The 24,006-nt window shown below is 43.6% G+C and overlaps 1 protein-coding gene across 1 annotated transcript in view; it reads right to left on the reverse strand.

Annotated features, from left to right (window-relative positions):
- Positions 1-9,457: 9,457 nt before the first annotated feature.
- The window catches only part of CDHR1 (cadherin related family member 1), a 44,798-nt gene continuing 30,249 nt past the window's right edge, over positions 9,458-24,006 (reverse strand). Inside the window, exons 15-17 of the mRNA XM_014060069.2 lie at positions 23,490-23,718; positions 22,049-22,303; positions 9,458-11,743 (exon numbers count right to left, since the gene is read on the reverse strand). Of these exons, the coding sequence (XP_013915544.2) occupies positions 11,183-11,743; positions 22,049-22,303; positions 23,490-23,718 (1,045 nt within the window). The 3' untranslated portion in view covers positions 9,458-11,182. The remainder of the gene's footprint in view (positions 11,744-22,048; positions 22,304-23,489; positions 23,719-24,006) is intronic.

The raw sequence follows: 24,006 nt of genomic DNA on the forward strand, positions 1-24,006 counted from the left end.
CGCTTCTCTAAGCGGTATATACAGCCCTCTCTAAGCGGTTTACAGAGTCAGCATATCGCCCCCACAGTCTGGGTCCTCATTTCACCCACCTTGGAAGGATGGAAGGCTGAGTCAACCTTGAGCCGGTGAGATTAGAACCGCTGAACTGCAGATAACAGTCAGCTGAAGTGGCCTGCAGTACTGCACCCTAACCACTGCGCCACCTCGGCTCATTGATGAATGTATTTTGTCTTTTTATGTACACTGAGAATATATGCACCAAAGACAAATTCCCTGTGTGTCCAATCATACTTGGCCAATAAAGAATGGTATTCTATTCTATCCTATTCCTATTCCTATTCCTATTCCTATTCCTATTCCTATTCCTATTCCTATTCCTATTCCTATTCCTATTCCTATTCCTATTCCAGAGGTGGGTTCCTACCAGTTTGCGTCTATTCGGTAGAACTGGTTCATAAAATCTACCGAACCGGTTAGAAGAGGTTTTACCAGTGGACTCAGAAAGTAGGCCACACCTACAGAAGAGGTTCCAATTTTTTTTGAAACCCACCACTGTCCTATTCTATTCTATTCTATTCTATTCTATTCTATTCTATTCTATTCTATTCTATTCTATTCTATTCTATTCTATTCTATTCTATTCTATTCTATACAGGAGGGCCTCTCTTCTCTAGATATTTCTTACCACAGAAGCTGTCTATTACCTCTGAGTTACCACTTCTCCCCTCCTGCCAGGATCAAAGAAGTTCTGCAAAGTTTGGCCAGCCAATTCATAATAATTTTGCTCCATATTAAAAAAAATGGAGGTAATTTCACAGATCCTTTGCATTACATCTATGTTAAGCTATGGGGGGGGGGCATTGGTCTTTCTACACAGAAAACCAGCTTTTTGGCCAAACCTAGGAAAAAATTAAGAGAAAAATACATTTCTATTGAATTACAAAAGAATCACAAATGTTTGTTTGTTTGTTTGTTTATTATATTTATATGCTGCCCTTTCCCCCCGAAGGGGACTCAGGGCGGCTCACAACTCAAACCAGGGAAGGGGGATACAGACAAAAAATTAAAAAACAACACATAACAATGCATAATTTAAAACACACAACAGTCATACCATTTGAGACGGGGACAACAGCTCTTTAGCCCCAGGCGTGTCGGAACAGCCAGGTTTTAAGGGCTGTGCGGAAGGCCTGGAGGGTGGTGAGGGTTCGAATCTCCATGGGGAGTTCATTCCAGAGGGTCGGAGCAGCCACAGAGAAGGCTCTCCTCCGGGTAGTCGCCAGTCGGCATTGACCACCGGATGGAATTCGGAGGAGGCCTAATCTGTGGAATCTAATCGGTCTAGTGGAGGTAATTGGCAGCAGGTGGTCTCTCAAGTACTCAAGTCCAATACCATGAAGGGCTTTATAAGCGACGACTAGTGCCTTGAAGCATATCTGGAGACCAATAGGCAGCCAGTGCAGCTCGCGGAGGATAGGTGTTACGTGGGTGAACCGAGGTGCACCCATGATCGCTCGCGCGGCTGCATTCTGGACAAGCTGAAGTCTCCGAATGCTCTTCAAGGGCTGCCCCATGTAGAGCACATTGCAGTAGTCTAGTCTAGAGGTCACAAGGGCACGAGTGACTGTTGTGAGGGCCTCCCGGTTCAGGTAGGGACGCAACTGGTGCACCAGGCGAACCTGGGCAAATGCCCCCCTGGTCACAGCCGACAAGTGGTGTTCAAAAGTCAGCTGTGGGTCCAGGAGGACTCCCAAATTGCGAACCCTGTCTGAGGGGCGTACTATTTGACCCCCCAGCCTGAGAGATGGCAGATCTCTGCCAATGAAAAGATGGCAGATCATGCTTTTTATTTCTAAGGTCCAGTCATTGTTTTTCTGAATAATAATTCTCCAAGTTCATTTCCAATCAAACTATGGAAATTCAAAAGAGAAAGAGATTAAAGCCATCCAAATACCAGCAAGAGTATGTTTAAAAATAGAATGCTTGTTTGAGTTTGAGACAACAGAAGCAATTTCTTTGCAGTCTTTTGGGTCTCTCCCCAAGATGCCTTTGTATACAATTCTTTGTATACAAATCTCTATATATACCTGACCTCCAGGCATAGTTCCTGGCTATACGGTATATCAAATGTCATCTTGAATTAAATCTGAAACATTTCATCCACTTATGTTGAAAAGAACAATACATAGAAATTGTGATTACTTTTGGGAGGAGTTTATATTCTTCCCCTGTGAATTGTCACTTTTCCAAGGCCACTCAACAAAAGTTCATACAAGGGATTTCAATGGTGTTCTTCTCGGTCCAACCTTCTTTTATTACAGGCCTCATTATATGCTACTTCCGAACTGTTATCTAGAGCAAGGCTTTCCAGACTTGGCAACTTGTGGATTTCAACCAGTGGACTTCAACTCCCAGAATTTTCTAGCCAGCATGAGGAATTCTGGGAGTTGAAGTCCACAAATCTTAAAATTGCCAAGTTTGGAGACCCCCTGTTCTAAATTATATGTTCTAAGCAACTCAGAGTCTTCTGTACTCCAACCAATGATCATCATCATCATCATCATCATCATCATCATCATCATCATCATCATCATCATCATCATCATCATCATGCTCTTACTGACATTTTTTCAATCTAACCTGAAGTTGCTAAAGGATTGTAAATTTAGAAATGCAACCTATTTGGACATTGCTAGATTGGGTAAAACTAAACTAATTTAATAGCTTCTTAATTATTGTCCTTTTTAAAGATGCCTGCTTCAACAAGTCATACATTTTCACATCCAGAGCATACGTGATAGCAGTAAGTCTTATTTAGCTGGAAAAAAAGCCAGCTAATTAAAAAAAAGTTCTATGGTTTTCTACGGTTGAAGTTGAAGCTTTGAGGACGTAGTTAGAGAATGGGGTGAAAAGAAAGAAAGTGACATGATAGGAGAGATACATTTGATTAGTTTTATTAACAAAATCACTGGGTGCTTACTTGATAAAGAAGAACACTTTACTCCATAAAAGAACAGTTATTTGGTGGAAAAAAGTGACAAAAAACTGGTTCCTCCTAAATATTTTAAAATTATTTCAACGCTCAGAATCATATTTCTTTTGAAATACTCTTATTTTGGGTTGGTAAAGATGTATTCAAACATAACCGGATTCCCTGAAAGGATTCCACCAGGCAGCTTTCTTGACAGGAATATTAAAATGATTTGTGATTGCTCTTTGATTTGTGGTGGGTTTGATTGATTTCCCAATTCCAGCTTACAGACCTGGGATTTTTTGATTTCCAAGTCCTAATCAAGCCAAACCTGTTTAGTTTTACAGCCCAGATTAAAATCATCCTGATGTTGCCTCCTGTGAAGACTGCTAACCCTTACTTGCCAGATTATGGGCTATTTTGGTTTTCTGCAAGTCATTGGGCAGAAGCTGATATGATACTACGTGAAATAGAACACCTTCAATCAATAACAGTCAAAGGATCTTCTCCTGAATCTGGAGTTAGTGATTAAATGATTAAGTTAACTGCTAAGTATATCTCCTTTTGGAGACTAGAGTTGAGTAGCAGAAGGTAGCAAGGAATGTGCCTGCTGAATAGTCACACTATCACAGTGACGTGCGGTGAGGGATACCGTTGGTGAGGCAAGAGTGCGGCAGTGGCGAGAAGCAACGTCCCCGCCGCTGTGTCCGACAGGCGTCTCTTGTTTATGATGGACATAAATGCGAGATGCCTGTCGGACACAGCGGTGGGGGTGTTGCTTCTCACCGCTGCCGCGCTCTGCCGCCTCGCCACCTGCCTCCTCCATCCCCGCTGACATTCTTGGGAGCAGGTAGGGTGGCTGGCTGGCTGGGAGGAGAAGAGCGGTTTGTCTTTGTGCCGGCTGGCTGGCCAGGCAGGGAGCAGGTCGGGTGGGGGTGAGTGGCTGACTGGCTGGGAGAAGAGCGGTGAGTCCCTCCCCAGCCAGCCACAAGGGCTCACCGCTCTCCTCCTCCTCCTCCTCGTCCTCCCCGCTCGGTGCTGGGCTGGCTGCTGAAGAAATGGCAGCTGGTGAAAGAAAAACCTCTCCAGAATCACCCTTGCACTTGCGCAGTCGCTCAAATGCAAGACATGATTCGCTTGTCCCAGATCAGGAGGCGGGAGAATCAGTGCCTCTTTTGCATATTAAATCTTTTGCTTTTTAACTCCGCCTTAACTTTTAAAAGGCGAAAAATTCCTTAAGCAAAAGAGGCCCCGAGTTCTCTTGCCTCCTCCTAGTTAACACTGAGAGCAGACACCAAGCCACTGTGACTTGAAATCTGGTAGCAACTATCCTGGCTTTAATTAATTTTAATTTTTTTTTAAAAACTCTTTCCTTTCTCTCAGGAGACTGGGGAGGCTCCGCCTCCCTTGCCTCTAGTGACTGCACATCCCTGCACTATCAATCACATCCGCAGAAGTTAAAACAAGGATAACTTTACTTGCGTTAACAAAAATAAAGTAGGATAAACATTCTCCAAAACAAGTGATAAGTAGTCTTGAATTATATGCACAGTCTATGATACAACACGTTGGTTTACAGATGCTCAACTCACAATTCATCATGTAGATAGGTAACTAACATACAGAATAGCCACCATCCAATATACAGTATTCAACTCCAAAAGCACGGAGAACATACAGGAACAACCAGGAACAACCAGCATTTAAAGTGACAGATACATCATTTCAATCATGGCATCCCTAACATTAACTCCTGAGTTAGTGATTAAATGACTGGAAGCGATGCCATTACACGTTTTAATTTCTCAAAAGCTTTTTGACAGTCCATTGTCCACTTTAAGGGTTGGTTTGCTTTTGGCTTTGTTGGGGAAGGCCCCGTTTTTAATAGTTCAGTCAATGGGAGGGCAATTTCGATAGAAGCTGGAATGAACTGCCGGTAGAAATTGCCAAATCCAAGAAATCTCTGTGTCAGGCCTGCAGCCGGTTTCTGTTAGGATCTTTGGCCTGCCACACTATCTCTTTTTCTTTACTATGCTGTTTCATTAGTGGGGAATTGGGAGGGGGAATAGTAAGGTGTAGAATGTGTTGTTTTCAAAATAAAAAATTCCTTTCTAGAAATCAAGGTCATTCTTTGCACTTCTGCACTTGACTGGAAGTGGATGGGTGGAAATGCCAGCATGGCAGAGGAAGATTGTACCATGTATTTTTTTATATTTTTATGCATCTTTCAACTGGGTGGGGAAACCCAGAATGCTTTCAGATTCAGGTTTTCACAGATGTGCCAACATGTCTCTCTTAATAAATCGGAATTTTGAGGAAAGCTCTGTCTTGGACTCTGATTTAATTTTGGATGATATTTGGAATGCTGACATTAATCCGAATCTCCTTTAAAATTACTTCATCAGCTATCCCAAGCTGGGAAGCTGTTAGGGGTACTGAATCCCAGTTATGACCCAACCCTGGGCAGTACAAAATTTCAGTGGAGGAAGAAAAGAAAGCAGCAGAGAAGGTCAAAGATGATGGATCACCTGTATATGTCAGGACCATCTATGTACTGTACCTTCTAAAGAGGTAGTCGAGGCTGCAGAAGCTAAAGAAAGGGAGCTTCAGCTGGGGGCCCAGCAAAAGGAACCAACCCCTAGAACTCCCTCACAGATGGAACTAGCCCTGCAAGATGAAGATTTATGACCTCTAAGGAATGCCTGCTAGAAGAAGAGAGGGGCACCAGGGAAACTCTGACACACAACTGGAAGATGGCCAGAAGATCTGATGAATGGAGATCCCAGCCACCCTCACACAATCATTCTCTGATGGACCTCCTAGACCAATTTGGATGGTTAAACATGAGTGGGATCAACCCCCTCCTTCCCTCAGGACCACCTAAGTGGAATCTGGCCCAGCCCACATTCTCCTTCCCTAGCAGAGAATCTGCTACACAGTGGAGTGGAGATATTGGCTCCTTCCACACAGTGACCAGTAAGTTAAACCAACCCCTTGCTGCTGGAGTAAAGCCAACATCAGTCACATCAGCACCCCTCTCTCCTGGAGTACAGGCAGGCCCTCCACAGAATTGGGGAAATCAATTCAGCCAGAAGAAAGGGGCCTAGGGCACATTCCCCTTTCCCCAGCTACCAATGGGTGGGCTGCAGCCTGTGAATCAAGCACCCCCAGGGTGGGCTTTCTTTCCGGGTCACAGATGGGCTCAATACCAATGGATGCCTGCCCCTCCTCAGCAGATGATGCCATTTCAGATAACTGCCCCTGGGCAGAGCCAGGGACTGGGACTGCCACTGGGTCCAGCCCCCGCCCCCAGCAATGCCTCAAAGGCTTTTGCCCAACCTCCATTGATGGGTATGGTTCAACAAGGGGGCTTACCACCCCAATCAGCTGGCCAACAGGCCACTCCAGTTCAACTACCAGTCCCCCTGGCTCCCACACCCCCACGGTTTCAGGCAATGTTTGATGGGATGCCAGAGAAGCTGGCTTACTTCCTGAATCGAGTCTGGGTGTATATTGATCAAGTTGGGGCACAATACCCGTCTGATAGAGAGTTGATTCAAGAAATAGCTGACAGGATGAATGAAGGGAGGGGGGCTGCACAATGGAAAGTGGAGCTTTATGAGGAGGAGGCTCCTGAGCTAGATGATGCAAGTGGGTTCATCCAACTGATGCGCATCCGATTTAGCGATGTGGCCCAACACGTGGACACAGAAGAGCAGATCCAGGGATTGTGACAGTCTGGTCGCCCCGTGAAGAAGTTAGTTTGGGAGTTCTGGAGAATAGTTGGAAGACTACGATACTGGCCAGAAAGATTCTTGGTCTACATGTTCAAAAATGCCTTAGATCCCAAACTGAGAGAAGATTGCGGCATAAGGGGGTTCCCAGAACGTATCCAAGATTGATACACCACTGCAATCATATTGGACCATGAGATTAACCCTCACCGGAAGTCTGCTGCTAGAACTCCTGCTAGGAAACCACTGAATGCAGATGCAGTGAGCTGAGAAGCCTCCACCCCCCCATCCCTTGGGGGCCCCAATAAAATGATACCGATGTGATCAGCTTGGCCACAGAGCATCAGAATGCCTGGCTCCAGCCCCTGTTCCTCAACTGCATCAACCACCCGTCACCACAATGAAAAAACCCCAAAAGCCACCAGAAAAAGAGTCATCTGGTACATCAGCCAATGGAGTCAGAGAGTCCTGCCATTGGGGAAGCCCCTGCCACTACAGAGGAGGAGGAAAAGGCCAAAGACGAGCCAATGGTGAGTGCACCCATCCACCCCTTTATGATAAAATTCATCTCCAAGTGCCAGAAACGGGGTGGAAGGGGAAGTTGGGGCAATTGTGGACACCAAATATATACACAGCATATATTTGGCACAGCAGGAGCTTTGACGATGCCAAGCACTTGGATTGTCAGTGAAGTCAGTGGAGCCTTTCACTGGTGCCACTTTCTTCTTCTTCTTCTTCAACCTGCAACAAAATTGTATGGAAAAACATATTTTCTTCTTCTTCTCAGATATACAGATTTTAACTGCATGGCTTAGTAAGACCACATTTGGAATGTTGCATCCAGTTTTGGTCAGCACAATATAAGAAAGTTGTTGAGACTCTGGAAAGAGTGCAGAGAAGAATGAAGGGTGGGCTGAAGGCTAAAAACATATGGAGAACAATTGCAGGAACTGGGCATGGCTAGTCTAGTGAAGAGAAGGACCAGGGGAGACATGATAGCAGTCTTTCAATATCTCAGGGGCTTCCACAAAGAAGAGAGGGGGAGGAGTCAACTATTCTCCAAAGCACCTGAAGAAACAACAGATGGAAATTAATCAAGGAGAGAAGCAAACTGAAACTAAGGAGAAATTTTCTGACAGTTACAACAATTAATCAGTGAAACAACTTGTCTCCAGAAGTTGTGAATATTCCAACACTGGAAGTTTTAAAGAAGAGATTGGACAACCATTTGTCTGAAATGGTGTAGGGTGTCTTGCCTGAGCAGAGGATAGGACTAGAAGACCTCCAAGGTCCCTTCCAACTCTGTATTTAAGACTCCACTCTAAGTCAACCACTTCTACTAATGCTTTTCCAACAGAACTGCCCCATTTGTAGTGGTTTAGCATTAGAGAACCTTTTGAGCCCTTTCTGTAAAATACCTTAAATTTCTACTTCCAGGCCCAATTAATAAAATAAATTGAATAATTCCCTAAGTAGGATTTTAATAAAAACTATTCATAGCTGGTTTTCTGACACAGACATTTGTGGGTGGGAAGTTGGAACGACTACTGTTCTTTCAATGGGTTGGGCTATAATCTCCCTTTTGCTGATATGTACGGGGAAGAAGCATTTTTTTTTTTAAAGAAAGACAAAGAATTTGGTTTTGCAAACACTTTATGTCACTTGTTTGGAGCAACACTATGGATAGAAACAAGTCTGCACTGAAATGTTTGGAGTACATCAGCCAAAACAGAATTTTCTTTGGCAATAATCTGTGATCCACCCAGAGTCACTTTCTTGGGGTGGGCATATAAATTTAATCCATAAATAACATTGTTTATGAACAAGTAGCTAAGGACTCTGCTGAAAATGTATACTACCTCTACCAATGAATAACAAGTCCCTGTCTCTCCCCAGGGAGTAACAGTGGAGAGAGGGGGGGGGGAAGAGAGGGGAGAGAGGGAAGGAGAAGGGAGGGGGGAGAGAGGGATCGAGGGAGAGAGGGGGAGGGGGAGAGAGGGGGAGAAAGAGGGAGGGAGAGAGAGGGAGGGAGGAGGGAGGGAGATCAATCTAAGGAAGTTCACTTAGGATGGCAGATAAATCATCTGCTAAATCCACTTTAGTAGAACCTGCAACACCAGCCGCCATTTATGGAAATACTGCCATTTCTCTAGGATTATAGACCCATCTCTTTGGCAGGTTATCTTTTCTTGCACTGAAATGACAGTCTTGCTTTGAAATGGAGGTTTTTTTCTCATCTGGTCACCTCCCGATGAACTCTAGTCCTCCTGTCCCTTTAATGTGAGCAGATACAGATGGTCTAGAATACAGTGGTGTGGTTGTTTCAATGGTGGAGATGCCTTGTGATGAGACACTACCGCTCTGGGATTTGTTCTGTTTACTGTTTAGTTTTCTGGTGCAGTTCATAGTATAAAGTCCTTTGTGGCATAAAGCCTTGTTTTAATTTGAGGGATCATCTCTCTCCAAATATCCCTGCCCATCTGGTGAGATCGGACACATCTCACATGAGCATGTTTTGGGTCCCAATAATGAAACAGGTGCATCTTGTCAGACCCAGGATGAAGGCCTCAGTTGGGATCCCTGCTTTCTCCTTCCAGAGGTCTGGATGGTTCTCACCCTGAGGATGTTCAGGAAGTTCCAAGAGAAGAGAATATAGTTTCAGCTGTGGAGCCTTTGTGTTGTCTGAGCTTGTTTGCTTGCTTTAGATTATATTGTTTAGGACTTTGTTTTCAACCAAGAAACAATGGTTTTCAACCAAGAAACAATCAAGAACCTACCAAGGATGCCCCAAAGCAATTAGGCAATTAGACTTTCTGGTTTTTCTTTGAAGATGAGCTGAAGAAGCTTCTTGGATGAGAAACAAAACATCTTCAAAGAAAAACCAGAAAGTCCACTTGCCTCTTGAAAAGTCACCTTTGGAACAACCAGTGGTGGGATTCAAATAATTTAACAACCGGTTCTCTGCCCTAATGATTTCTTCCAACACTAGTCCATCAAACTGCTCAGAAAGTTAACAACCGGTTTTCCCAAAGTGGTGCGAACTAGCTGAAGCCCACCACTGGGAACAACCATGACCTGGATGATTCAGAATCTCCATAGAAACCTACCAGGAAGTTATGAAAGACCTGGCTATTGTCCAAGACTTTGGGGCAGATTGAAGGTTGCATCTGGATGGATTTATTTTTAATCTTTGGGCTGCTTATGGTTTCTTGTATGTTTTCTTTCTTTCCATTTTACTTTTGAACCATAAGCTGCCCAAAGCCATTAGGGGTCAGGTGGCTTCTGAGCTGTATAAATCATCACCATCTTCATCTTCTTCACCATTTCTGTAAACACCACCATCTCCTGCTCTTCAAATCATCATCACATCCTATTCCATTTTATATGGTCCATGATGATGTATCTCGTGGCTTTTATTCTGGCTCTATCACTGCTTCTCACTTTCTGTAGTGGTTCCTCACCTTCTACATTCAAAACTTATCTTAGAGAACTTGGGGGAAAGCAGATCACCCCAGAGCTGCTTTTTCCAAAAGGCAACTGGACTTGGTTTTTCCCCCTTTAAAAACCTTTTTGCTTTTCATCCAAGAAGCTTCTTCTGCAAATGTTTTCAAAGAAAAAAATCAAGGAAGTCCAGTTGCCTTTTGGAAAAAACACCTATGGAAGAAGCATAACAATTGAGAATCTATACAGATGTTCACACTTTACTATGTGGTAAATTAAACACACAAACAAACCCACACACCTTTGATGTAGTCATTAGGCTAGAAACTTGGAAATCATGACTTGTTGTAGCTCTGTTTTAGGCATAAAGCTAAGTCAGGTGACCTTGGGCCAGTCATTTTCCCTCAGACCTAGGAAGTAGGCAATGGGGAATCACTTCTGAAAAACCTTGTCAAGAAAACTTCAGGGACTTTTCCAGGCAGTCTCTGAGAATTGTGTGAACAGAAAAAATAAATGTATGGTGTATGCAAGTATATTTCTTGACATGCACATAATTATGGATAGTGCCAAATCATGCCCCAATCTGACTGGGTCAGGCCAATCACACAAAGGGACTCAGGAGTCACCAAATTTCAGAGGAAGTCAACTAGCATGCAAGACATTCTTAAGATGAAATTAGTTTTTATGCATCTTTAAAATTGATTTTTTTACATCACTGGAAAATCCTAAACACGATTGGCCAGAATCTGCATACATTTCTCTGGGTGCAGCAAAAAAAAAAAACTTTTTTTATTGGATAATTTGGATTGAAAAAGGTAACAAGTCTGCATGAGACACTATCACAACGTTAAAAAGGAGAAACAATTGCAAAGCAAAAAGGATAAGGCATGGCATGCAATCCAATAAGATCAAAGTGAAACATCACCAGGGCTTAGAGCTTCCAGGTCAGTGGGAAAACAGTACAGAATACAAAGTAACAGGTCACACCATGGTCTTGGAATAATACACAAAGTTGTATGTCCCACACCACTTTGTGTTAAATGTGAGGCTGGCTGATCACTGAATTTCTCATCTCCAATCTCTGCTTGAGCTCAGATACCAGAGCTGTGTCAGCTGCGTGGAGAGCTCCCTTTTTCCTTGCCTGCTTATTTAAGAACTTAGGGCTCAGGGATCCTGAAACTGTGGACAATTTCCAGGTGGGTTCCTGGATCTTGAAGAGAGAGGCTTGCGATGGGATTGGCACGGAGGGTGGTGGGGGCGGCAGAGACGGAATCTGCGAACTGTTATTGCTGTTCTCATTCTGCAAGCTGATGTTGTCTTCATTGACTGTAAATTTCTCTGCCGCATGGCTAGAGGACTTCTTGAAGCTCAACCACTGCATCCTAAAGGTACGAGGTTGATAATTCGGCCTCTTTTTGATGATCCGTCGTGCTGGCATGATCCTGGGGGACCTTTTATTGCGCCAGAACATGGCAGTGGAGATGAAAAGGATGACCATCACCATGATCCCAATCAGGCCTGCCAGGACTCCTATGGCCTTCATTGGGTTGTCTTTGGTCTTCATCAGAAAGGCAGCCATTGGGCCTGTGTGAAGAGTCTGCAAAAAAGCACAAAGGGAAGAAATGACATCCTCCAGACCAGGATGGAGATTCCACTTTCATTGGTCCTAAACATCTGACAACTAGAATGGACCAACAATCAAAACCAGGAGTGTCAAACTGGTGGCCCGCGGGCTGAATGTCTCATGACCCACATCCACCCCAGCTCTGTGAAGGGAAGAATGTTGTAATATGTTATGTGGCAAAGTGACGTGGCGAGTTTGACAGCTATGATCTAAACCATTTTGATTTTTGACAGTCAGATTTAAAGATTTAAAAGCCTGTCAGAAGAATTAATTTGGGTTTCCAACTTGAGCTGGAAAAACTAAAAATGAAATCCAGACAGCTGTGAGGAAAGGTGAAATATTCCTTCCCTAAAGCCAAGAGTTTGCCTTTAGGGGCAGCTGCAAAGATCATGAGGATGGAGACATCATTTCATAGGGGAGCTTGTCCTGCATGTGGAAGTGATAGAAAACTTCCCACAAGCCCACAGAGAATCCTGACAGCATTAGAGTAGCAATTATACAATGAAGCAATTCATCCAGGATGCAATTGTAGCGCTCTGTTCTTTGCCATGCAATGCTGGTAGGTTTTGTTAATTGCAAATGGAAATATTCCAGGGAAATTCTTGAAAGGGGTGACCACCTGGCCACTTATGGTACTCTGCACATTAGCCTAAAGAAGCTGGAATTTTGAGGGGCAGGGGAATGATATTCCACAAAAATGGTTCAATATCAATCCATTATATTTCCTTGGACTCTTGGTGGAATTCCATCACAAACCAGGCTCAAAGTGAGATAATTTTATATCTAGAAGGTACTCATCCTCTCAAAAGTTTTAAATCTCCAGAAAACAAAATAATGTTTTAAAAGCAACAGTGAAGAGGATTTGCTAAGCACATTGCTGAATTTTCTGTATCAATTATACTTAGAGAGTCTCAAATCAATTTTCAGTGGCTGAAATTGAGCATGTTCTGTTTTCCTAGCAGTCTTTTATAGATCCTGACAAATCTAAAACAATGCACCTTCACACTGAGATAATCCATTTTAGTTGAAGAGGCAGAGCTTTTTCCTATGGCAAACACCCAAGTCAAGTAATAGGCACTACAGTCTCTCAAGATATTGTATTAAACACAAATGAATGAACTGTTTGTTTAGCAATTTAACACAGACAGTGTTGTGGTGCTCTCTGAATCATTTCCTGGATTTGGCTCTCAGGATGTAGCCTGGAGGCTTTCAGTCTTTTCCTGTAGATGGCAGCAGAGATCATCACGATTTGAGAAACGGTAGAAAGGAAGTCATTCATGCAGATTGCACACGCTCCCTCCACAGACATTTCTACAGGTCTAAAATTTAGATTTTATGCTTCATTTGGTTTGAGAGCAAAACACAGGTAGTCCTCAATTTATGACCACAACTGAGCCCCAAATTTCTGTTACTAAATAAAACATTTGCCCCATTTTATGACTTTTCTTGTCTCAGTTGTTAAGTGAATCACTGCAATTGTTAAGTTATAACCAGGTTGTTAAGTGAATCTGGCTTCCCCATTGACTTTGCTGGTCAGAAGGTTGCAAAAGGGGATCACATGACCCTTTTGCAATCATCATAAATAAGAGTCAATTGCCAAGCGTCCAAATCTTGACCATGTGACCATTGGGATGCTGCAATGGTTGTAAGTGTCAAAAATGGTCATTTTTTTCAGTGCTGCTGTAACTTCAAATGGTCACTAAACTAATTGTTGTAAGTTGAGGATTACCTGTAAGATGGTTCAGTGTATAAAGTCTGGGCATATTCACAAATGGGATAAAGTCTCACCATAGAAATAAGGATATAAACAAGAGAAAATAAATCCTTATCAGCAATAGTGGAGATAAAGGTTGAAGGTTCCCAGCCCCAGAAATGGCCCAAATAGGAATAAGAAAATCCCTTAGACTTATCACAAAGCCATTTCACAGGGCTTTGCAGCCCCCACTAAGCAGTTTTCAGAGACATTGCCCCCAACAATCTGGGTCCTCGTTTTACTGACCTCAGAAGGATGGAAGGCTGAGTCAACCCTTGAGCCAGTCAGCATCATCAAAAAAAAAAGAAAGGGGAAAAAAAACAGACCCAGGAAACTACAGACCAATCAGCCTAACATCAATACCAGGGAAGATACTGGAAAAGTTAATAAAAAAATAGATCTGCCAACATCTAGAAACAAGTAAAGTAATAACTAGCAGCCAGCATGGGTGTGAAGTTCCCAAAAGATGCCCTAATTAATTTACGAGACTCGAGACAAAGAAACATACCTGTGTCTCCCCTCCCCTCAGTCTGTGTCATAAATCATATCCACTAACGAGGTTCTGCAGCAGGCTGTGAACTTTTGCACTTCACACATTTGCTGTAGAAATCTGAGATCTGACCCTGGTCGAAGGTATGCATGGAATTCTCCCTCCCTTTTCCATGTCAACTTGATAATAGTCATGGAAACATTTTATAAGTTGACCATAGGCTCCCCTCACTTCCTGAAAATGACCTGTGTGAAAACAATTTTTTTTGAGTGCAGGTATATAATTTAGGGATGCATCCCTCCCCCAGGCTTGCCTGGATTTTCTGCATGGAATTTTGCTATAAGGTGATCAGCCTGGATATTTCTACTTTTTACCCAAGTGCTAAGGGGTAGCACTTCCACTTGAATAAGTATTGGAGTCTCCTGTGCCACCTTGAATCAAGGACTCATTGAACCTCATAATGGTTTGGCCCCCTATGACCACAGGCCTGGGGGCTCCTGGGGTAGTGGTCTCAGAGTGGATCCGATCACAAGTTTTAAGAGGCTACTATGGAATGCCAGGTGTATCTTCCCCAGCAATCAAGGCAGTTTCAATTGCACTGTGACTGGGTTGATGATCTTTGCTATGGTGAATGGTCCCATAAACTTTGGCCCAAGTTTCTTGCTAGGCAGTTTTAATCTCAAATATTTTGTGGAGAGGTAAACCTTCTCACCCACCTGGAATGGCCATTGCGGAGCCTGGTGTTTATCTGCCTGTTTCTTGTAGGTTTGTGCCACTTTAGCTAGCACTTTTTTGACATTTTCCTAGGTTGATTTCAGCATCGACATCCAATCAGTCAACTGAGGAGGAGGGATCCCTTGGATACTCAGGCATTGGGACAAAGTCCATGCCACTCACTAATACTGTGAACAGCATTATTTTATGTGACTTCAGCAAAAGATAAGAGGTCTGCCCAATTGGATTGCTGATAGTTCAAGTAGAGCTCAGGTACTGCTCTACCATAGCGTTCAGTCTCTCTGCTGCCCCATTGGTGCTCGGATGAAAATCTGAGCTAAGACCCTGGGATGACCCAATGGCCCGCAGGAACTCCCTCCAGAACTTAGCTGTGAACTGGACCCCTCTGTCTGAGATAATTCTTTGAGGTACTCCATGAAAGCAATAGATGTGCTTCATGAACAGTTTGGCCAGCTTGTGAGTTGAGGGTAGTCCGCTGCAGGGTAGGAAGTGTGCCTGTTTGGAGAACAGGTCTACTACAGCCCAAATCACCATGTTTCCCCAACTTTTCGGCAACTCTACTATAAAGTCCATTGCAATCTCCTCCCAAGGCCTTGTTGGTTCTGCTACTGGTTGCAGCAGTCCGGGGGATGGGTGGGTTCCTGGTCATCGTTTCATTGTGGCACAGATGGTGCAACTTTTCACATAACTATCCACATCTTTCTTTATGCCAGGCCACCAGAACTGCCTTTGGGCTAAGTGTAAAGTCTTTAGGAACCCAAAGTGGCCTGCTGGTTTGGCATCGTAGCTTTTCTGGAGAGTTAGGGTGTGTAGGGATAACAGGACATAGAGTTTCATCCCCTTCCATGTGAGGTCATCTCTTTTTGTCAAGTTGCGTTAGTTGTTTTGGAACCAGGGGTCTGCTAGCAGTTTGGTTTTGAGTTTTGTGGTTAGGTTGTTTGTGGTTTGGTCTTGCCGATCACGTCATTGCCACCTGGTGGTCACTTGGGCAGCTATTTGAGTAGAGGGAATAACGCTGTCCACCACCTGCTCCTGTTTGCATTTGTACTGGGGCATGCGGGAGGGGGTGTCAGCTAGAAAGTTCCTCCCCTCTGGGATGTGCTTTAAAATAAAATTGAAATGGTTGAAGTATTGAGCCCATCGGACTTGTTTGGGTTAGCGCCTCTAGATTTTTGTGGTCGGTCCAGACTTCGAACGGTTTCTGGCTCCCTTCCAACAGGTGTCTCCAGGTTAGCAGTGCCCATCTCACTGCAAAAGCCTCTTTTTCTCATGTGGCCCATTGTCTCTCTGTGTCTGTGAGCTTGCAGGTGGGGGAGGTACAGGGTTGTAAGTTTCCTTGGTTGTTTCTTTGGAGTAGTTCCACTCCCACTGCCATATCGCTGGCATCTGCCTGGATCATGAAGGATTGCTCGGGGTCGGGATGCTTCAGTACCGTCTCCTTTGCAAACATTTCTTTTAGTGTTTCAAATGCCTCTTGGCAGATTAGGTCCCACTATAGAGGTTGTCCCAGGCTAGGTTTCATTCCTGGGCTCCCTGTTTTCAGGAGGTCTGTCAGGAGTTTGGCAATCTTCACAAAGGAAGGAATGAATTGCCTATAAAAGTTTGTGAACCCTAGGAAGTTTTGTAGCTGTCTGCAGGTGCGAGGGGGTTGCCAGCCTAAGATGGCTTGTACTTTGTCTGGGTCCATCTCTATTCCCTCATTTGACACTCTGTAACCCAGGCAGTCTAATTGTGCATGGTGGAATTCATATTTTGATACCTTGACGTACAGGTTGGCTTCCAGAAGTTTTTCCAGTACTTGGTGAACAAGGGGTATGTGGTCGTTCATGGTCTCGGTGTAGATAAGAAAGTCATTCAGGTAGACAAGGACCCCCTTGTAGAGGTGCTCATGCAGCACCTCGTCTATTAGCTGCATGAATATTGCTGGGGGGCCCTGCAGTCCAAAAGGCGCTTTGAATTGAAAGTTCCCTAGGGAGCAGTTGAATGCTGTTTTACACTCATCTCCCTCTCTGATACGGTAGTATGCTTCTCTGAGGTCTAGTTTGGTGAAGACTTTTCCCTTGGCTAGATGAGATAGCATGTCCTTCATGAGGGGGAGTAGGTATAGGTTGTGTATGCATACCCATTTATCCCTTGAAGGTCCACCCATAATTTCATAGTTCAATCTTTTTTCTCTTGAAGAGGACTGGCTTGGCTGGCTCAATGAACCCCCTTGATAGGTTTTTGTCTATGTATTTGTGCATCTCTTGCATTTCCCAGGGCATCATGGTGTACAGTTTGGGCTTGGGTAGTTTTGCCCCGGGGATGATTTTGATGGCACAGTCTGCCTCACAGTGGGGAAGCAGAATATCGCACTCAGTCTCACTGAATACTTCTGCGAGGTCCTGATATTCCCTCAGAATCTGTTCAGTCTTTGGGGTTTTGTCGGATATGGTTGCCAGTTGTTCTGGTGGGCTCTTTTGGGGGGTTTCCTGTGTGGGTAGTATTTCTGCTTGCTGGCATGGGAGGGGTTGTGGGCCCCTTGCTATCCTAAGTCTGTGGGTACTCCCTTGCCACCAGATGGTCGGTCCCCACTTGTCTAGCCATGAAAGTCCCAGTACGACTGCGTCTGTCATTTTGGGGGCTATTATGAATTGAATTACTTCCCAGTGATCCGCTAGCTCTAACATCACTGGTTCAGTCAGGTGGGTGGCATAGGCTCCTCCCATTAGGGACCCGTTGACCTGTTTGAACTAAATCAGGTGGGCCAGTCTTTTTGTTCTGATCCCCAGTTTCAGGACCGTGGTTAGGTTGATCAAGCAGCTAGTGCAGCCTGAGTATATTAAGGCTTGAAAATCCTCCTGGTTTCCTGTTTTTGGGGCTGTGAGGCGTATTGGGAAAAGGAAAGGCTGAATTGGTTCACTCACCATTGGGTTATTTTGTCCCTCATAGGTCATTGTTGCCTGGGATTCCACCCCTTTTGCCTGAGGAGGAAGGGGCCTCTGCAGCCTAAAGGGCTTTCTGGGATGTGTTGGTGACCCGTTTGGGGCCTCGTTCTGGTCGTGCCCTGGGTGGTGGGTCTGGCCTTGGTTTTGGGGTTGGGGTTGAGCACACAGATGCCATATGGCCCATCCCCTCCCATCTGTAGCATCTCAGTGGACTTCGAGGGAGGCCTGGTCTCAGGGCCTGCTGTGATGCTATGGTTCCCTGTCAGCTGGGTGGTTTCAGGTCAGGTTGACCTCTCTCTTTCATGTCCGGTTGCTTTCTCATGTTGTTGGCATGCAGCTCATTGTCGACTTTTGTTGCTTCTTGGAACCCTTCAGAGAGTCAATTTGGGATGTTGCGGTATTTGGTTACATGGGCAATTTGCTTGCCAAGGCTTATTCTGAAAAAAATGCACCAGCAGCCACTCTGATAAAGGGGGTAGCCTTCCAATGACCTTCCTAAATTCATCTATGTGCTCTTTGATGGGGCAGCCCCTCTGCTTTAGGTTGCTGAGTTCTTCTTCCACATATGGGTCCTCCTCCACTTCCTCAAATCTGGCCTCTAGCAGTGGCAAGAAGTCATCTATGTCTTGCAGTTGGGGGGCTCTCCTCCTTCTATTGGGTGGAGGAGGGGGGCTGCGCTCCAATCTGCATCTCCTCCCTTCAACAGGATCAGATGTCCCTCCCCTCTCTTTTAGGTGGCATGATGGCCCCTCATCATGAAGATTGGTCAGGTCAAAATCCTCCCTCAGATGCTCTATTGCACTCCCCAGGGATTCCATCTGGGGCTTTGGGAGCCTGGCTTGTGCCCAGTCCCACATCCAGTCCACCCTTGCCAGCTCGCTCGAGACCCTTTCCATTATCTGGGAATTGGGGTAAGGGACTCAACTTCAGCTGCCTTAGGGGCTAATTTCCACCAGTACTCATCTTTTCTTGCTTCTGCCACTGGGAAAGGCATTGCAGCTTTGATGTCTGTAGCTTTGATGTCTGTAGCTTTGATGTCTGTAGCTTTGATGTCTGTAGCTTTGATGTCTGGAGCTGGCCGCACTCCTTCAGCTGCAATCAGGCTTTCTTCGGATAATCCGCCTTCTGCCATGGTTGCCTGATTTTCCCTCCAAGCACCCCAAATATCGGGAAGTGATTGGATTCAGGAAACCCGGAAATCTTGATAGATTTTTAAAGTCAGATTTGGCTCTCTGTGAAGTTCCCAAAAGGTGTCCTAATTAATTTACGAGCCTTGAGACAAAGTTCAAAAGAAATACAGTCATTTATTAGGAGCAACATTTTGGCATATTCTTCTGTGGAGCCAAATCTGATTTCCAGTTAATGGTATCTGAACTTTACCCCTATGTCTCCCCTCCCCTCAGTCTGTGTCATAAATCATATCCACCAACAAAGTTCTGCAGCAGGCTGTGAACTTTTGCACCTTGATCATGTCAAATCAATCTTCTTTCATTCTTCAACATAGTGACTAAATTAGTAGACCAATGAAGTACTGTGACAAAATATACTTAGTTTTCAGCAAGGCACTTGACAAAGTAGACCACAACCTACTTCTTGGTAAGCTAGAAAAAAGTGGGATAGATAGCTTCACCACCAGATGGATTTGCAACTGGCTGACAAATTATACTCAACGAGTAATCTTTAATGGGTTTAAGTCTACACGGAGAGAAATAAGCAGTGGAGTACCACAAGGTTCTGTCTTAGGCCCAGTACTCTTCAATATCTTCATAAACAACTTAGATGAGGGAATAGAAGGGGAACTTACCAAATTTGCAGATGATACTAAGCTGGCAGGAATAGCTAAAACCCTAGAACTGTGATGGCTAACCCTTTTCTAAAGGTGTGCCAAAATTGTGTGTGCTTGCACTATTGCATATGCACATGTGCCCCTCCCCCTGCGCATGCACATGTGATCCCCTGCACATGTGCATGTGACCCACCCACATGGGGGGGAGTTTTCACCCTCCCCAGGCTCCGGAGGCTTTCCTGAAGCCTGGGGAGGGAGAAAACGGCCTCCCCCAGCCCTCTGGAAGGCCAAAAATCAGTTGGCCATCATGCACATGCACGCTGGAGCAGAGGGATGCCATGTTGGCAAATATGGCTCCATATGCCACCTGTGGCATGTGTGCCATAGGTTCACCATCACGGCCCTAGAAGATAGGCTCAAGATCCAGAGAGATTTGAACACTGGGCCCTATCTAAGAAAATGAAATTCAATGGAGAGAAAAGTGAAGTCTTACACGTAAGCAAGAAAAAGCCAAACGTACAAATACAAACTGGGTGAAACCAGGCTTAATAGCAGTGGTTGTGAGAGGGATCTTGGAGTCTTAGTGGACAACCAGCTAAATATGAGGGAGCAGTGTGGAGCAACAGCCAAAAAAGCCAATGCAATCCTAAACTGCATTAACAGGGGGAAACAATCAAGATCACGTGAGCTACTAATACCACTCTATAAAGCCTTAGTAAGACCACACGTAGGGTACTGCATCCAGTTTTGATCACCATACTATAAAAAAGATGTTGAGACTCTAGAAAAAGTGCAAAGAAGAGCAACCAGGATGATTAAGGAACTGGAGACTAAAACATACGAAGAATGGTTACAAGAGCTAGGTATGGCTAGTCTGATGAAGAGAAGGACCAGGGGAGACATGATAGCCATCTTCCAATATTTTAGGGATTGCCACAGAGAGGAAGGGGTCAAGCTATTTTCCAAAGCACCCAAAGGTCAGACAAGGAATAATGGATGGAAACTGACCAAGGAGAGATTCAACCTAGAAATAAGGAGGAACTTTCTGACAGAACAATCAACCCATGGAACAACTTTCCTTTAGAAGTTGTGGGAACTCCATCACTTGAGACTTTCAAGAAGAGATTGGACTGCCATTTGTCAGAAATGGTGTAGTCTAACCCCCTGCTTGAGCGAGGAGTTGGACTGATGACCTATAAGGTCCTTTCCAACTCTGTTAATCTGTTAAAGTTCTAAAATATCTACAGTTTTATATGTTTTCTGCTAGGAGGAATGAAAAGGCTATTTTGTATAAACCAAGGATCAGAGAGAGAGAGGTAGCCCCTTCCTACTGAAATCTCTTTCAAATGTTCTCTGTCATTCATCTTCGTTACTTTGGTTGTTGGGAATGTCAGACTGCAGATATATGAGAGAGATCTTCTCAGGTACCTTCACATTTGCTGTATCAACACATTTTTGAAAAAACTGACAGGTTTTTTTTACCCACCACAAAGAAACTGTGGCCTATGGATCCCTTATAGGATGAAAACTTACATATAACTTAAATGCATTTCAACAAACACCCACATATTACCTAGCCTTTTTGGTGTCCATTCAAAATTCTTGTCTATATTGTAATTATCCTATTTTATCTACATTAATGTGTTGGTTACTTAATAAGATTAATAAGCTACTTCTTCAATTAAAAACAACTATTAGAGATGCAAAAATGTAATACTGAATAAACGGAGAGAAAGGAAACAAACAGAGAACCAGTTTTAAAAATCAGATTATAGAAAAAATTAAGATAGAAAATAAGTTCATAACCCAAATTTTGCTCCTGGAGTGTGTATTTCTAGTTTTTACTCCAGAATTAGTGAGGAAAGAGAAGAGTTTAGTTGGACTCAAGAGAGGGAATTTATAGTTCTGATGGCCCCAATGTTTTTAAGAGTCTTCAATCAGCCATTTTCAGCCATCTTTCAAACTGAAGCAGTTTGGGTTTCCCTTGCAATATTTTAATGGGTGGCTTAGAGGAAGTCAGTCTTTCAGTTACTTTGGGTTTACAACATTTTAGGGGTTTCAAGGCCATAATAGAAGCACTAATAGGTAGAGTTTGTAATTAGGTGTAAACATGTGAAGCAAGACAGAAAGGATGGGGCTGGAACCACAATTTCACACTGAGAAACTGTTATCCGCAGTCGGGTGATGGCATTGCTAGCATCAAAACAGGAGGGCTAGTCCAGGTTCTAGTTTTGTGAACCAACTAAATCTAAGCAAAGGCCTACCTAGTTAGAGCAATCATGTGTCCAGGAACAGAGCTGATTCCAGTTCTCCTCCCCAAAGAGAACCCCCAATTCAAGAGAGCCAATGGTCAAGATAAGAAAGGCATTCAAGGTGGGCTGGGCTCAGATCTCTTGTGGGCATACAGGAACTCATGACTGATGATGCATTTGACCTCCTCCCTTGGGCTTAGCTTGGTTGTCCCCTATAAAAAGTTTCCATTGGATTATACTACAAGGTGTTGCCCAACTGCAGTTAATAGACACTCTGTTGTTTTTCAGCCATCTCCCATAATTGCCCACTTGTTTCATCAATTTTCTCTTCTTACCTCTTCTCTGATGCCAAGTTTCAGAACAGCTGTGGTGCTAAACGATGGAGACCCTCGATCCTTCGCTTGGATGATCACTGACCAAATGCAATCTTTGTTCTTGGTGATGTTGTGAATGACGTCCAAGGATCGTATGTAAGATTTCAATTTAATTTCTCCAGAGCTTTGATCAATATCAAACACATCGGCCGGATCAGTCTGCATAATGGCGTAGTCCACAATGTTATTGGGTTCTTCTGCATCTTGATCTATTGCCTGTTTTAGTGGGAGGGGGGGTTCAGATCAATGAAAAATCATTATTTAATAAATGTTCATCTATTTTAAAGAAGGCAAGAAAAATTCACTAAATGTCTATTTACTGTGTCCCCAATATGGGCCCTGGATTTCAGATTATACAGTGAAATATAGTATAACATAGATTATGGATCAAATTGGTTTCTGGAAGTAAGCTTAACTATTAGAATTTTGAAATCACATTTTCTTTTCAAAATGTAGCTACTGTATTCCTGCCATTTTTTTCTGTCACAAAATTGGATGGTGATGGCAATGGTGAAGAATCATTATGGTGAAATGGAACCATTCCATCATTATAAATTTGAGGAGATGGGGGAGCGAGTCTGGAAGGAACGTAAAGCTTTAAAAAATAAATACTATTTGATTTATATTTCATGATAAACCAATCCCACCAAATAAGGTCCATCAGATATATCTCAAAATTCTAAGAGAAAAAGTGTGATAGGTGGGTGGGTGGGTGGGTAGGTAGGTAGACAGACAGACAGACAGACAGACAGATAGATCTAGCGACAGAGATTTCTCAACTATTTCTTCACTGTTGAGTTGCAGAACTTTCTCAATGCTCTGCTGTGTCCTTTATTCCTTTCTAGAAAGCATTTTTTAAAAAAAATCTTTTTGCACTCCTTTTTAGATATGGCCTTTTGTTTTTCTTTCCACCTTCATGCTTAGTATTTTCCATTTTCATAAGTATTTTCCAATGTATTCACGTCTATACGAAAGTACAAACTATCCTTTTAAGTATTTTTAGGAGTGAAGTGACACTTGACCTGGGCTCTCACTGATATGACTCATTGAAAAGAATGACTTCCATTCTCATCCAGCTAATTCCATAGTTTAAAAAATAATATCGCCTTTGGGAAATATGATAATATTTAGCTGAGCTGCAGAGTACTTTGGATTCATTTCCAAAAAAGTGCATTTGAAAGTCATCTCATTTTTTTCTCCTCAGGATCATGGATAAATGGTGATCCTAGGAAAAGATGTTGCTGCTTTCAAGAGTTGCAGAGAAGTTACTTCCATGTTGTTCTCCAAACCACCGGCTTCCGAGGAGGAACCCAAAGCCCCACACAGCCCCTATTATTTAGCTTTTCATCTTATTATTATCACAAACCATCACATCTCAGACAGCAACAATATTTGGACCCACCTCAACTTTTACTGGGGATCCAATAATCATGGTTTTTTCCTGAATGTTCTCACTGAACTCTGGAGAATGATCATTGACATCAAGGACAGTGATGAAGACTTCGGCCAAACTATGCTTTCCTTCTATATCTTCTGCCTTCACGAAAAAATGGTACTTAGAGCTGATTTCTGCATCTAGGTTGGCCCACGGCTGAGTGTAGATAATCCCAGTAGATGGATGAATCAGAAAGCTGGGGAGGAAATGAGGGAGATTTATTCTGCTCAACTATATAGACAAAGGAGCATTATAACCTCTCCTAACTTAAGAAAGTGAAGAGTCTTGAAATAGACTATTTCAAAAGGAACCTTTTATTAAGAAGAATGGAAGCCATTAAAGTCAAAGCAACATCTGAGTCCCCTTAGACGATGCAAGTAGAATTAAAGCAGTAGAGACCCCTCCCATTTGTTAGAATGCAGATTCTAGCCAATACACAGGTGTGAAGATGTTTCCTTCATCATCTGCCCTGAGAGCCGAATAA

The sequence above is a fragment of the Thamnophis sirtalis genome, unplaced genomic scaffold (assembly GCF_051295495.1).
Source record: "Thamnophis sirtalis isolate CommonGarterSnake01/CBP01778 unplaced genomic scaffold, rThaSir2_p1.2 scaffold_15, whole genome shotgun sequence".
NCBI classification, from domain to species: Eukaryota; Metazoa; Chordata; class Lepidosauria; order Squamata; family Natricidae; genus Thamnophis; species Thamnophis sirtalis.